Genomic DNA, 12,500 nt, shown 5'->3' with positions numbered 1-12,500 from the left:
ATAGACAGACAGACATAGCTAGACAGACAGATAGCTAGACAGACAGACAGATAGATAGTTAGATAAATAGACAGACAGACAGATAGACAGATAGATAGACAGATAGACAGACAGATAAATAAATAGATAGGTAGATAGACAGACAGACAGAGAGATGGAAAGCTGTGCCGGTTTCTCCACTTCTCCAATGTTCTGTATGAACTGTTCAACACGCGGTTGTATTTATCTCATGTTTATTTTGGCGAAGCGGACGTTTTTCTTTCCCAGTCTAACATTTCTCAGACAATTACCGTCCACTGCGGCATGTGTTTGAAATTAAAAAGAAAGCGGGCACAGAAAACTGCGAAGCTTTCCCAACAGACTTGGCGGAACCCGGCACCGCTGTTTATTTGACTTGCCTGACAAACGCACACGCGTGTGAAAACCGCCCCGCCGCGGATTACCTGCACGCATGAAACATTGCGTCACCTTTCAAACGCGCTGAGCGTGGGGATTAGCCCGTGTTCTGCTCTCTTAGAAAAATAAACTTACATTTAGCGCCATTAGTGGTTTTCCTTGTAAGACATTTCCCATGGTTATACTCTGCATTTACTGTTATCCTGGTTAGCAATGCTTCCCTGTGCTTTACCAGACCTCTCTGTGCTTTACAATGCTTCCCTATGCTTTGCCACACCTCTCTGTGCTATACAATGCTTCCCTATGCTTTACCACACCTCTCTGTGCTTTACAATGCTTCCCTGTGCTTTACCAGACCTCTCTGTGCTTTACAATGCTTCCCTATGCTTTACCAGACCTCTCTGTGCTTTACAATGCTTCCCTATGCTTTACCAGACCTCTCTGTGCTTTACAATGCTTCCCTATGCTTTACCAGACCTCTCTGTGCTTTACAGTGCTTCCCTGTGCTTTACCAGACCTCTCTGTGCTTTACAATGCTTCCCTGTGCTTTACCAGACCTCTCTGTGCTTTACAATGCTTCCCTATGCTTTACCAGACCTCTCTGTGCTTTACAATGCTTCCCTGTGCTTTACCAGACCTCTCTGTGCTTTACAATGCTTCCCTGTGCTTTACCAGACCTCTCTGTGCTTTACAATGCTTCCCTGTGCTCTACCAGACCTCTCTGTGCTTTACAATGCTTCCCTATGCTTTCCCATACCTAATCTAAAAACTCACGTTCATTCGCCAACCAAGTTGTGATATCCTATGATCAGAACTTCTAAACACACGTCACAAATAATTGTGACTCGCTCTCTCACTCTGTCTCTCTGTGTCTCTCTCTCGCTCGCTCTGTCTCTCTATCTCTCTCTTCAACCCCCCCCGCGAGAGAAAGGAAACCGCCAGTAATGTATTCTGTGTAATTAGTCCACTCATGCGGTGGAGCTGTCTCAATCTGTTAGCATAACGCTCGCCGCTTCCTATCAACTCCAACCAGAACTCAACCCAACATCGCCTAGAATTTATTTACCATTGTGATACCACTATATATATATATATGTGTGTGTGTGTGTGTGTGAGTGTGTGTTTCACTGGACGCTATGAAGCTGAGGGAGTTCATTCTATATAGAGGGGGTGCAATTCAATATGTTAACAAGAGAACATTATTCAGCAGCTTTCACTGGACTCTATGAAGCTGAGGGAGTTCATTCTATATAGAGGGGGTGCAATTCAATATGTTAACAAGGGAACATTATTCAGCAGCTTTCTCTGGACTCTATGAAGCTGAGGGAGTTCATTCTATATAGAGGGGGTGGAATTCAATATGTTAACAAGGGAACATTATTCAGCAGCTTTCACTGGACTCTATGAAGCTGACTGAGTTCATTCTATATAGAGGACTGGTAAAGCATAAGGAAGCATTATAAAGCACAGAGAGGTCTGGTAAAGCATAGGGAAGCATTGTAAAACACAGAGAGGTCTGGTAAAGCATAGGGAAGCATTGTAAAGCGCAGATAGGTCTGGTAAAGCATAGGGAAGCATTGTAAAGCACAGACAGGTGTGGTAAAGCATAGGGAAGTATTGTAAAGCACAGAGAGGTCTGGTAAAGCATAGGGAAGCATTGTAAAGCACAGAGAGGTCTGGTAAAGCACAGGGAAGCATTGTAAAGCACAGAGAGGTCTGGTAAAGCATAGGGAAGCATTGTAAAGCACAGAGAGGTCTGGTAAAGCATAGGGAAGCATTGTAAAATTTGTATAAGGGGATAATTTACAAGACATATCGAAACACACTAAATACTTTTCTCTCTTTCTCTCCTTCTCCTTCTCTCTCGCTCTCTCTCTCTGTCTCTCTCTCTCTCTAGCGAGAGAGAGGAGCGCGAGAGCCCCGACGTAGAAGAGAGAGCAGAGAGCTCTCTCTCTCTCTCTCTCTCTCTCTCTCTCTCTCTCTCTCGCTCTCTCTCTCTCTCTCTCTCTCTCTCTCTCTCTCGCCCTCTGTCTCTCCCTGTCTCCCGGCAGTAAATTCATCCCATCCAGCTCTTGTTAGCACTTGTCATTTTCAGGAACGTGTCCATTTCACCAAACATGTTTCTGTGCTCTCTTAAATTGAGTGATGACAGAGAGGGAAGAGAGATGAACCGTCTGTCTATCTGTGTATCTCTCTATCTCTCTGTATCTCTCTCTATCTCTCTGTATCTCCCTATCTCTCTGTGTCTGTCTGTCTGTCTATATATTGACTTTCTCTCTCAGTCTCTTCTGGTTTGGAGTTTCTGATCCAGTGCAGTTCTGGGTGACGAAGGCATTGAAACGTTTCTCTGCTAACTTGACTTTCTCTCTCTGTCGCTTCTGGTTTGGAGTTTCTGATCCAGTGCAGTTCTGGGTGACGAAGGCATTCAAACGTTTCTCTGCTAACTTGACTTTCTCTCTCTGTCTCTTCTGGTTTGGAGTTGCTGATTGAATAGACTGCACTGTATTTGCGGTAGAGTTAATTCAGTAAACACAGAGCTGGTTACAGCACACAGACAGCTGTATTAAAAGATTAAATGTAGTTTCTCTGTGTCAGGATGTAAGCAAATATCAAGCGATTGGCAGAGTAGTTATCTTAATTCAGAAGGATGTAATCCATTGCCAATATTTACTCAGAGTAAATTTACAAGTTCTCAAAACAGCATTATGAACTAAAATCGAAATTGTGCAGCTACACACTCTTTTTGTCTGTCCAGTTAGTTTATATTCTTATAAACTCGTTTTAGTTTTGATTTTAAAGGGAGGGGCCAGTGATCATGTTAATAAAGCTGATAAGAGGTGAGAGAATGGATTTTAAAGATGGTCAGCGCTCCTGTAAAGGGAGGGGTCAGTGATCCTGTTAATAAAGCTAATAAGAGGTGAGAGAATGGATTTTAAAGATGGTCAGCGCTCCTGTAAAGGGAGGGGTCAGTGATCCTGTTAATAAAGCTAATAAGAGGTTAGAGAATGGATTTTAAAGATGGTCAGCGCTCCTGTAAAGGGAGGGGTCAGTGATCCTGTTAATAAAGCTAATAAGAGGTGAGAGAATGGATTTTAAAGATGGTCAGCGCTCCTGTAAAGGGAGGGGTCAGTGATCCTGTTAATAAAGCTAATAAGAGGTGAGAGAATGGATTTTAAAGATGGTCAGCGCTCCTCTAAAGGGGTATAAGAACAGCTGGAACAGCAAAAGAGAGGGACAGAGTTTCTCAGAAAAGAATGATCTGGATCCATTAAAAAAAACCAAAAAAAAAAAACAATTTTTTAAAATAAATTCCAGCACAAGAATGCTTTTTGTTAAGAACTAAAACACACGCACACACACGCACACACACATACACACACACACAGATGCGCACACACACACACACACACACACACACACACACACACACACGCACACGCACACACACACACAAATCTAAATCAGGCTTTTAAGTTAATGTTTCCCCTCCTCTTTGAAAAAAAAAAAAAATTGCCTTTTGAACATTTTTTTTTGGTTTTCTTCAAGAAGAGGAACCATTCCAGGTCGGGGGGGGGGGGTGGGTTTTTACATTTGTGACACATTCTCGAAAGTGAAGGCACTTCTTAACTAAACCGGAGAACGAAATCTAAAGAGTCTCCATCAATGACGTGTCTATTTGAGCGAGGGGGGGGGGGCGGGGGGGGTGCGGTGCGTCCGTTGGGGGGTGCCCATTGTAACATGGGAAACCTTTGTTTAAAAAAACCCCCAAAAACCTGCAGTCGATTTAAGAAAAACAAAATCCAATCTCAAAGTTTTGAAACTGTTTACCTTCCACTCCTCTCCCTGCAGCTTTGCCGCACGAGACTCAGAGCTCTGTCCTGTTCCTGTCTCTCTTATAGAGCGGTGGGTTCCTGTAATTACAGCCCCCCCCCCCAGCGTGCTCCTACAGCTGCTTCATAAACTGATTTGTCGTTCTCCTTTTCCTTCTTAATGTCCTGCCAGCTTTTTGCTCTTAGAGCTTTGCGGTCTGCTTTGGAGCTCTTGTCCAAATGGCTGCTCTAGTGCTCTGACTGCGTCGGGATTAGCGGCCTCTCCTTGCAGCGATTTAGAGGTTTCAAACCCCAGTGCACCAGAGCGGACGTTTCGAAAATAGAGCTCTGAAGCAGACTTTAAAGTTAGGAGTGTGAAATGTTGTCACTGACAGGCTGGTTTATATTGCTGGGGTGGATGATGTCACTGACAGGCTGGTTTATATTGCTGGGATGGATGATGTCACTGACAGGCTGGTTTATATTGCTGGAGTGGATGATGTCACTGACAGGCTGGTTTATATTGCTGGGGTGGATGATGTCACTGACAGGCTGGTTTATATTGCTGGGGTGGATGATGTCACTGACAGGCTGGTTTATATTGCTGGGGTGGATGATGTCACTGACAGGCTGGTTTATATTGCTGGGATGGATGATGTCACTGACAGGCTGGTTTATATTGCTGGGATGGATGATGTCACTGACAGGCTGGTTTATATTGCTGGGATGGATGATGTCACTGACAGGCTGGTTTATATTGCTGGGGTGGATGATGTCACTGACAGGCTGGTTTATATTGCTGGGATGGATGATGTCACTGACAGGCTGGTTTATATTGCTGGGGTGGATGATGTCACTGACAGGCTGGTTTATATTGCTGGGGTGGATGATGTCACTGACAGGCTGGTTTATATTGCTGGGATGGATGATGTCACTGACAGGCTGGTTTATATTGCTGGGGTGGATGATGTCACTGACAGGCTGGTTTATATTGCTGGGGTGGATGATGTCACTGACAGGCTGGTTTATATTGCTGGGATGGATGATGTCACTGACAGGCTGGTTTATATTGCTGGGGTGGATGATGTCACTGACAGGCTGGTTTATATTGCTGGGGTGGATGATGTCACTGACAGGCTGGTTTATATTGCTGGGGTGGATGATGTCACTGACATGCTGGTTTATATTGCTGGGATGGGGGTGGATGATGTCACTGAAAGAAAGCGCTGGGCTGCAGTGTGGAAGGCAGTGGGTTTGAGGAGCTCAGTGGTTAGATAGAGAAAGCGCTGAGCTGCAGTGTGGAAGGCAGTGGGTTTGAGGAGCTCAGTGGTTTGATAAAGAAAGCGCTGGGCTGCAGTGTGGAAGGCAGTGGGTTTGAGGAGCTCAGTGGTTAGATAAAGAAAGCGCTGGGCTGCAGTGTGGAAGGCAGTGGGTTTGAGGAGCTCAGTGGTTAGATAAAGAAAGCGCTGGGCTGCAGTGTGGAAGGCAGTGGGTTTGAGGAGCTCAGTGGTTAGATAAAGAAAGCGCTGGGCTGCAGTGTGGAAGGCAGTGGGTTTGAGGAGCTCAGTGGTTAGATAAAGAAAGCGCAGGGCTGCAGTGTGGAAGGCAGTGGGTTTGAGGAGCTCAGTGGTTAGATAGAGAAAGCGTTGGGCTGCAGTGTGGAAGGCAGTGGGTTTGAGGAGCTCAGTGGTTAGATAAAGAAAGCGCTGGGCTGCAGTATGGAAGGCAGTGGGTTTGAGGAGCTCAGTGGTTAGATAAAGAAAGCGCTGGGCTGCAGTGTGGAAGGCAGTGGGTTTGAGGAGCTCAGTGGTTAGATAAAGAAAGCGCTGGGCTGCAGTGTGGAAGGCAGTGGGTTTGAGGAGCTCAGTGGTTAGATAAAGAAAGCGCTGGGCTGCAGCGTGGAAGGCAGTGGGTTTGAGGAGCTCAGTGGTTAGATAAAGAAAGCGCTGGGCTGCAGTGTGGAAGGCAGTGGGTTTGGGGAGCTCAGTGGTTAGATAGAGAAAGCGCTGGTCTGCAGTGTGGAAGGCAGTGGGTTTGAGGAGCTCAGTGGTTAGATAAAGAAAGCGCTGGGCTGCAGTGTGGAAGGCAGTGGGTTTGAGGAGCTCAGTGGTTAGATAGAGAAAGCGCTGGGCTGCAGTGTGGAAGGCAGTGGGTTTGAGGAGCTCAGTGGTTTGATAAAGAAAGCGCTGGGCTGCAGTGTGGAAGGCAGTGGGTTTGGGGAGCTCAGTGGTTAGAGTGCTTGGCTGCAGTGTGGTGGCCTGGCTCCTGCAACAGAAGCTGTATTATTGATGGGCTGTATTTCCTCCTCTCACTCTCTCCCTCCTGTTCACTCAGCAGCCTTTTATAAGGAGAACAAGCCCTTTAATTGAGATGTTACATTCATGAGACGCTCGGGGCTGTGCTAGTGCCAGCTCTGCTCTTTGACAAGCAATTACAAACACAACCTCTTTTCATCTGTCAGTCGCGCAAGGAGGGAGGGTGGGAGAGAGGAGGGGAGGGAGAGAGGGGGAGAGAGAGGGAGGCATGCAGAATGCACGCCCTTTTTAAAAAATAAACAGGCCATGCCAGACATCCCTCATTTATCCCCGAGCGATCAGTCAAGTGTGCATCAAGTTTAGACAACATTGCTTCACTTCAGTTAACTGGCTTGGGGCGAAAAATTAACTTTTAACACGATCACTGGTCCCTCCCTTTTAAAGGAGCGCTGACCATCTTTAAAATCCATTACCTCTTATTAGCTTTATTAACATGATCACTGGCCCCTCCCTTTAAAGGAGCGCTGACCATCTTTAAAATCCATTCTCTCACCTCTTATTAGCTATATTAACAGGATCACTGACCCCCTCCATTTACAGGAGCGCTGACCATCTTTAAAATCCATTCTCTCACCTCTTATTAGGTTTACTAACGTGATCACTGGCCCCTCCCTTTAAAGGAGCGCTGACCATCTTTAAAATCCATTCTCTCACCTCTTATTAGCTATATTAACAGGATCACTGGCCCCCTCCCTTTAAAGGAGCGCTGACCATCTTTAAAATCCATTCTCTCACCTCTTATTAGCTTTATTAACAGGATCACTGACCCCTCCCTTTACAGGAGCTCTGACCATCTTTAAAATCCATTCTCTCACCTCTTATTAGCTTTATTAACAGGATCACTGACCCCTCCCTTTACAGGAGCGCTGACCATCTTTAAAATCCATTCTCTCACCTCTTATTAGCTTTATTAACAGGATCACTGACCCCTCCCTTTACAGGAGCGCTGACCATCTTTAAAATCCATTCTCTCACCTCTTATTAGCTTTATTAACAGGATCACTGACCCCTCCCTTTAAAGGAGCGCTGACCATCTTTAAAATCCATTCTCTCACCTTTTATTAGCTTTATTAACAGGATCACTGACCCCTCCCTTTACAGGAGCGCTGACCATCTTTAAAATCCATTCTCTCACCTCTTATTAGCTTTATTAACAGGATCACTGGCCCCTCCCTTTACAGGAGCGCTGACCATCTTTAAAATCCATTCTCTCACCTCTTATTAGCTTTATTAACAGGATCGCTGACCCCTCCCTTTACAGGAGCGGTAAACAAGGGGTCTAAATGGAACTTTTCTCAGAGCGAGAGAAACGAGAGGCAATTTTAAGCCCATTTGAGCCCCTGTCTGTATTATCTTCCAGTCTCAGAGCAGAGCCCAGCTTGTATAATAGAAAATTGGTGCATTAGTTTCATTACTTTCAGCAGCAGACTTACCTCTGAGACATTAGACTCCTGTTTGAAATTACCCTCCATGAAAGAACGACCAGAGATCTGACCGGAACACAGAGTTTATAAAGTCAAGTTAATCTAGCAGCTTCGAATTCCATTTTTCTGGTTGCTCAGTCTGTGTTGCTTTGACTGCTCTTCAGCTCTAGCTGCGCTGCCAAAGTTATTGTACTGTGAATCCGGACAGCCCTGGTTAGGACTACAGCTCCCAGCATGCCTCTGCACCCGCGGCAATGGCGAGGGACACTGGGAGCTGTAGTTCTTTAACTGCAACTACTTGGTGTTGCTGTATAATATATAAAACTATGCAGATTGAAGCTCAGGGGGGTGTCTGAATCGTGTTTGGTGTTGCTGTATAATATATAAAACTATGCAGATTGAAGCTCAGGGGGGTGTCTGAATCGTGTTTGGTGTTGCTGTATAATATATAAAACTATGCAGATTGAAGCTCAGGGGGGCTGTCTGAATCGTGTTTGGTGTTGCTGTATAATATATAAAACTATGCAGATTGAAGCTCAGGGGGGCTGTCTGAATCGTGTTTGGTGTTGCTGTATAATATATAAAACTATGCAGATTGAAGCTCAGGGGGGTGTCTGAATCGTGTTTGGCGTTGCTGTATAATATATAAAACTATGCAGATTGAAGCTCAGGGGGGCTGTCTGAATCGTGTTTGGTGTTGCTGTATAATATATAAAACTATGCAGATTGAAGCTCAGGGGGACTGTCTGAATCGTGTTTGGTGTTGCTGTATAATATATAAAACTATGCAGATTGAAGCTCAGGGGGGTGTCTGAATCGTGTTTGGTGTTGCAGTATAATATATAAAACTATGCAGATTGAAGCTCAGGGGGGCTGTCTGAATCGTGTTTGGTGTTGCTGTATAATATATAAAACTATGCAGATTGAAGCTCAGGGGGGTGTCTGAATCGTGTTTGGTGTTGCTGTATAATATATAAAACTATGCAGATTGAAGCTCAGGGGGGCTGTCTGAATCGTGTTTGGTGTTGCTGTATAATATATAAAACTATGCAGATTGAAACTTGGGGGACTGTCTGAATCGTGTTTGGTGTTGCTGTATAATATATAAAACTATGCAGATTGAAGCTCAGGGGGGCTGTCTGAATCGTGTTTGGTGTTGCTGTATAATATATAAAACTATGCAGATTGAAACTCAGGGGGGTGTCTGAATCGTGTTTGGTGTTGCTGTATAATATATAAAACTATGCAGATTGAAGCTCGGGGGGGCTGTCTGAATTGTGTTTGGTGTTGCTGTATAATATATTAAACTATGCAGATTGAAGCTCAGGGGGGTTGTCTGAATTGTGTTTATTGTACTGGTTGTCTATCTTAGCTGGGGAAGGGAATAGTTAATGTCAGGGATTTTAAACAGGTTCTCTGATTCTGAGCCCCCCTAAGGGAGGTAATGACCCCCTAATTTTGGAGAAGCAGAGGGGGTCAGAGGGATGAGATGAGGAGAAAGAGAGAAGAGGGGAATGGAGATGGTGAAAGTGCTGATGCAGTTATACCACCAACAGAGGAAATAACAGTACTTAGAGAGAGAGAGAGAGAGGGGGAGAGAGAGAGGAGAGAGGAGAAAGAGAGAGAGAGAGAGAGAGGAGAGAGGAGAAAGAGAGAGAGAGAGACAGACACAAAAAGAGAGACTGAGAAAGTCTTCTAGTGGAAACGTTTGCCATTGAATTTTCACTGAAGACGCTGAGAAAGACTTCAAGTCTAAACTCCCTTCCTCTCCCCGTCCTGTTTTGAGTGACACCCCTCTCACCCAGTCCCCTCTCTCCCCTCACAGGTCCCCATGGCCCCCTCGCACTCCTATTGGCTGCCCTGCTGAATGCTCTGAGAGTCCCTGCCCTCAACGTGACTGACTCCGTCTCCTCGGGAGCCTCCATTCAGAGAACCTACGAGCTGACCAAGTACCTGGAGCACCAGCTGAGAGCCGTCACTGGAGCCTATGTGAGTATGAGAGATACCAAATCAGACTCTACACTGTGCACCCAATACCATAGACTATACACTGTGCACCCAATACCATAGACTATACACTGTGCACCCAATACCATAGACTATACACTGTGCACCCAATACCATAGACTATACATTGTGCAACCAATACCATAGACCATACACTGTGCACCCAATACCATAGACTATACACCATAGACCATACACTGTGCTTTACAGTTTAAACAAATAATAACAATACAACTCTTTCTCTCTCTCGCTGCCTCTCTCTCACTCTCTCCCTCTCTCTCTTGCTCTCGCTCTCAATCTCTTTCTCTTTCTCTCTCTACTCTCCAGCTCAGTTACCTAGGCCCCCCCTTCAACGACCCCGATTTCAGCGCCCCGCGCCCCAACTCCTCGGAGCCCTCCCTGCCCAGCGCCACCACCAGACTGGACATCTGGAAAGGGATGGGCAATCTGCAGAGGCTGTCCGAGAACCAGCGTGCCTACAGCCTGCTCCTGGGCGCAGTGAGGGGGCTGGCTGAGGGGACCCTGTGCCCCTCCCTCCAGCGATCACTGCACCACCTGTGCACTGGCCTGCAGGGGCTCCTGATCAGCATCGCCGGGGTGATGAGCGGCCTGGGGTACCCTTTACCCCCCTCCATTGCCCCCGCGGGGCACCTCAAACCCAGCGCCCTGCTGCCCAGTTTGGGAGACTACTCTGGTTTTGGGGAAGTGATCGTAACAGAAAGGCCTCTCCTCTTCAGACATGCCGCCTCGGGAAACCCCGCCCCTTTTTCTTCCTCTCCCCCGTCGGGCCCCGCCCCTTCCAGGACAGGCCCCGCCTCTTTGTACGCCAGGCCGGCCAGTGATTTCTCGCGCAAGATGGCCGATTTTTGGGTGCTGAGGGAACTGCAGACTTGGCTCTGGCGCTCTGCAAAGGATTTCAACCGCTTGAAAAAGAGGCTGGCCGTGCAAAAGAGGCGGAGCTGAGGCTGGGGGCATGGCTGTTCAAGAGGGGGGGGAGTGGCCGTGTAACCACTCCCATCTCCCCGCCCATTCTAAACTCTGAGAGTTCTCTTACTTATAGACCTCTATACAGCTCTGAAATGTTGAGAGTGGATATCTCTTTCCTATAGACCTCTATACAGCTCTGCAGTGTTGAGATCTCTTTCCTATAGACCTCTATAGAGCTCTGCAGTGTTGAGGGTGGAGATCTATTTCCTATAGACCTCTATACAGCTCTGCAGTGTTGAGAGTGGAGTTCTCTTTCCTATAGACCTCTTTACAGCGCTGCAGTGTTAAGAGCTCTTTCCTATAGCCCTCTATATAGCTCTGCAGTGTTGAGAGTGGAGATCTATTTCCTATAGACCTCTATACAGCTCTGCAATGTTGAGAGTGGAGATCTCGTTCCTATAGACCTCTATACAGCTCTGCAGTGTTGAGAGTGGAGTTCTCTTTCCTATAGACCTCTATACAGCGCTGCAGTGTTAAGAGCTCTTTCCTATAGACCTCTATACAGCTCTGCAGTGTTGAGATCTCTTTCCTACAGACCTCTATAGAGCTCTGCAGTGTTGACAGTGGATATATCTTTCCTATAGACCTCTAGACAGCGCTGCAGTGTTGAGAGTGGAGTTCTCTTTCCTATAGACCTCTATACAGCTCTGCAGTGTTGAGAGTGGAGATCTCTTTCCTATAGACCTCTATACAGCTCTGCAGTGTTGAGAGTGGAGTTCTCTTTCCTATAGACCTCTATACAGCTCTGCAGTGTTGAGAGTGGAGTTCTCTTTCCTATAGACCTCTATACAGCTCTGCAGTGTGGAGAGGGGAGATCTCTTTCCTATAGACCTCTATACAGCTCTGCAGTGTTGAGATCTCTTTGCTATAGACCTCTATACAGCTCTGCAGTGTTGAGATCTCTTTCCTATAGACCTCTATACAGCTCTGCAGTGTTGAGAGTGGAGATCTCTTTCCTATAGACCTCTATACAGCTCTGCAGTGTTGAGAGTGGAGATCTCTTTCCTATAGACCTCTATACAGCTCTGCAGTGTTGAGATCTCTTTCCTATAGACCTCTATACAGCTCTGCAGTGTTGAGATCTCTTTCCTATAGACCTCTATACAGCTCTGCAGTGTTGAGAGTGGAGATCTCTTTCCTATAGACCTCTATACAGCTCTGCAGTGTTGAGAGTGGAGATCTCTTTCCTATAGACCTCTATACAGCTCTGCAGTGTTGAGAGTGGAGATCTCTTTCCTATAGACCTCTATACAGCTCTGCAGTGTTGAGAGTGGAGATCTCTTTCCTATAGACCTCTATACAGCTCTGCAGTGTTGAGAGTGGAGATCTCTTTCCTATAGACCTCTATACAGCTCTGCAGTGTGGAGAGGGGAGATCTCTTTCCTATAGACCTCTATACAGCTCTGCAGTGTTGAGAGTGGAGTTCTCTTTCCTATAGACCTCTATACAGCTCTGCAGTGTTGAGATCTCTTTCCTATAGACCTCTATACAGCTCTGCAGTGTTGAGAGTGGAGATCTCTTTGCTATAGACCTCTATACAGCTCTGCAGTGTTGAGATCTCT

General features: G+C 46.2%; 1 protein-coding gene across 1 annotated transcript in view; it reads left to right on the top strand.

The window, feature by feature from the left end:
- clcf1 (cardiotrophin-like cytokine factor 1) overlaps positions 1-11,076 on the top strand; it is a 17,615-nt gene extending 6,539 nt beyond the window's left edge. Inside the window, exons 2-3 of the mRNA XM_041232115.1 lie at positions 9,770-9,933; positions 10,279-11,076. Of these exons, the coding sequence (XP_041088049.1) occupies positions 9,770-9,933; positions 10,279-10,914 (800 nt within the window). The 3' untranslated portion in view covers positions 10,915-11,076. The remainder of the gene's footprint in view (positions 1-9,769; positions 9,934-10,278) is intronic.
- The last annotated feature ends 1,424 nt before the right edge of the window (positions 11,077-12,500 follow it).

This window comes from Polyodon spathula, chromosome 29, assembly GCF_017654505.1.
Source record: "Polyodon spathula isolate WHYD16114869_AA chromosome 29, ASM1765450v1, whole genome shotgun sequence".
Classification (NCBI taxonomy): Eukaryota; Metazoa; Chordata; class Actinopteri; order Acipenseriformes; family Polyodontidae; genus Polyodon; species Polyodon spathula.
The sequence above is the reverse complement of the archived record's forward strand: the minus strand, read 5'-3'. Positions and strand labels throughout refer to the sequence as shown.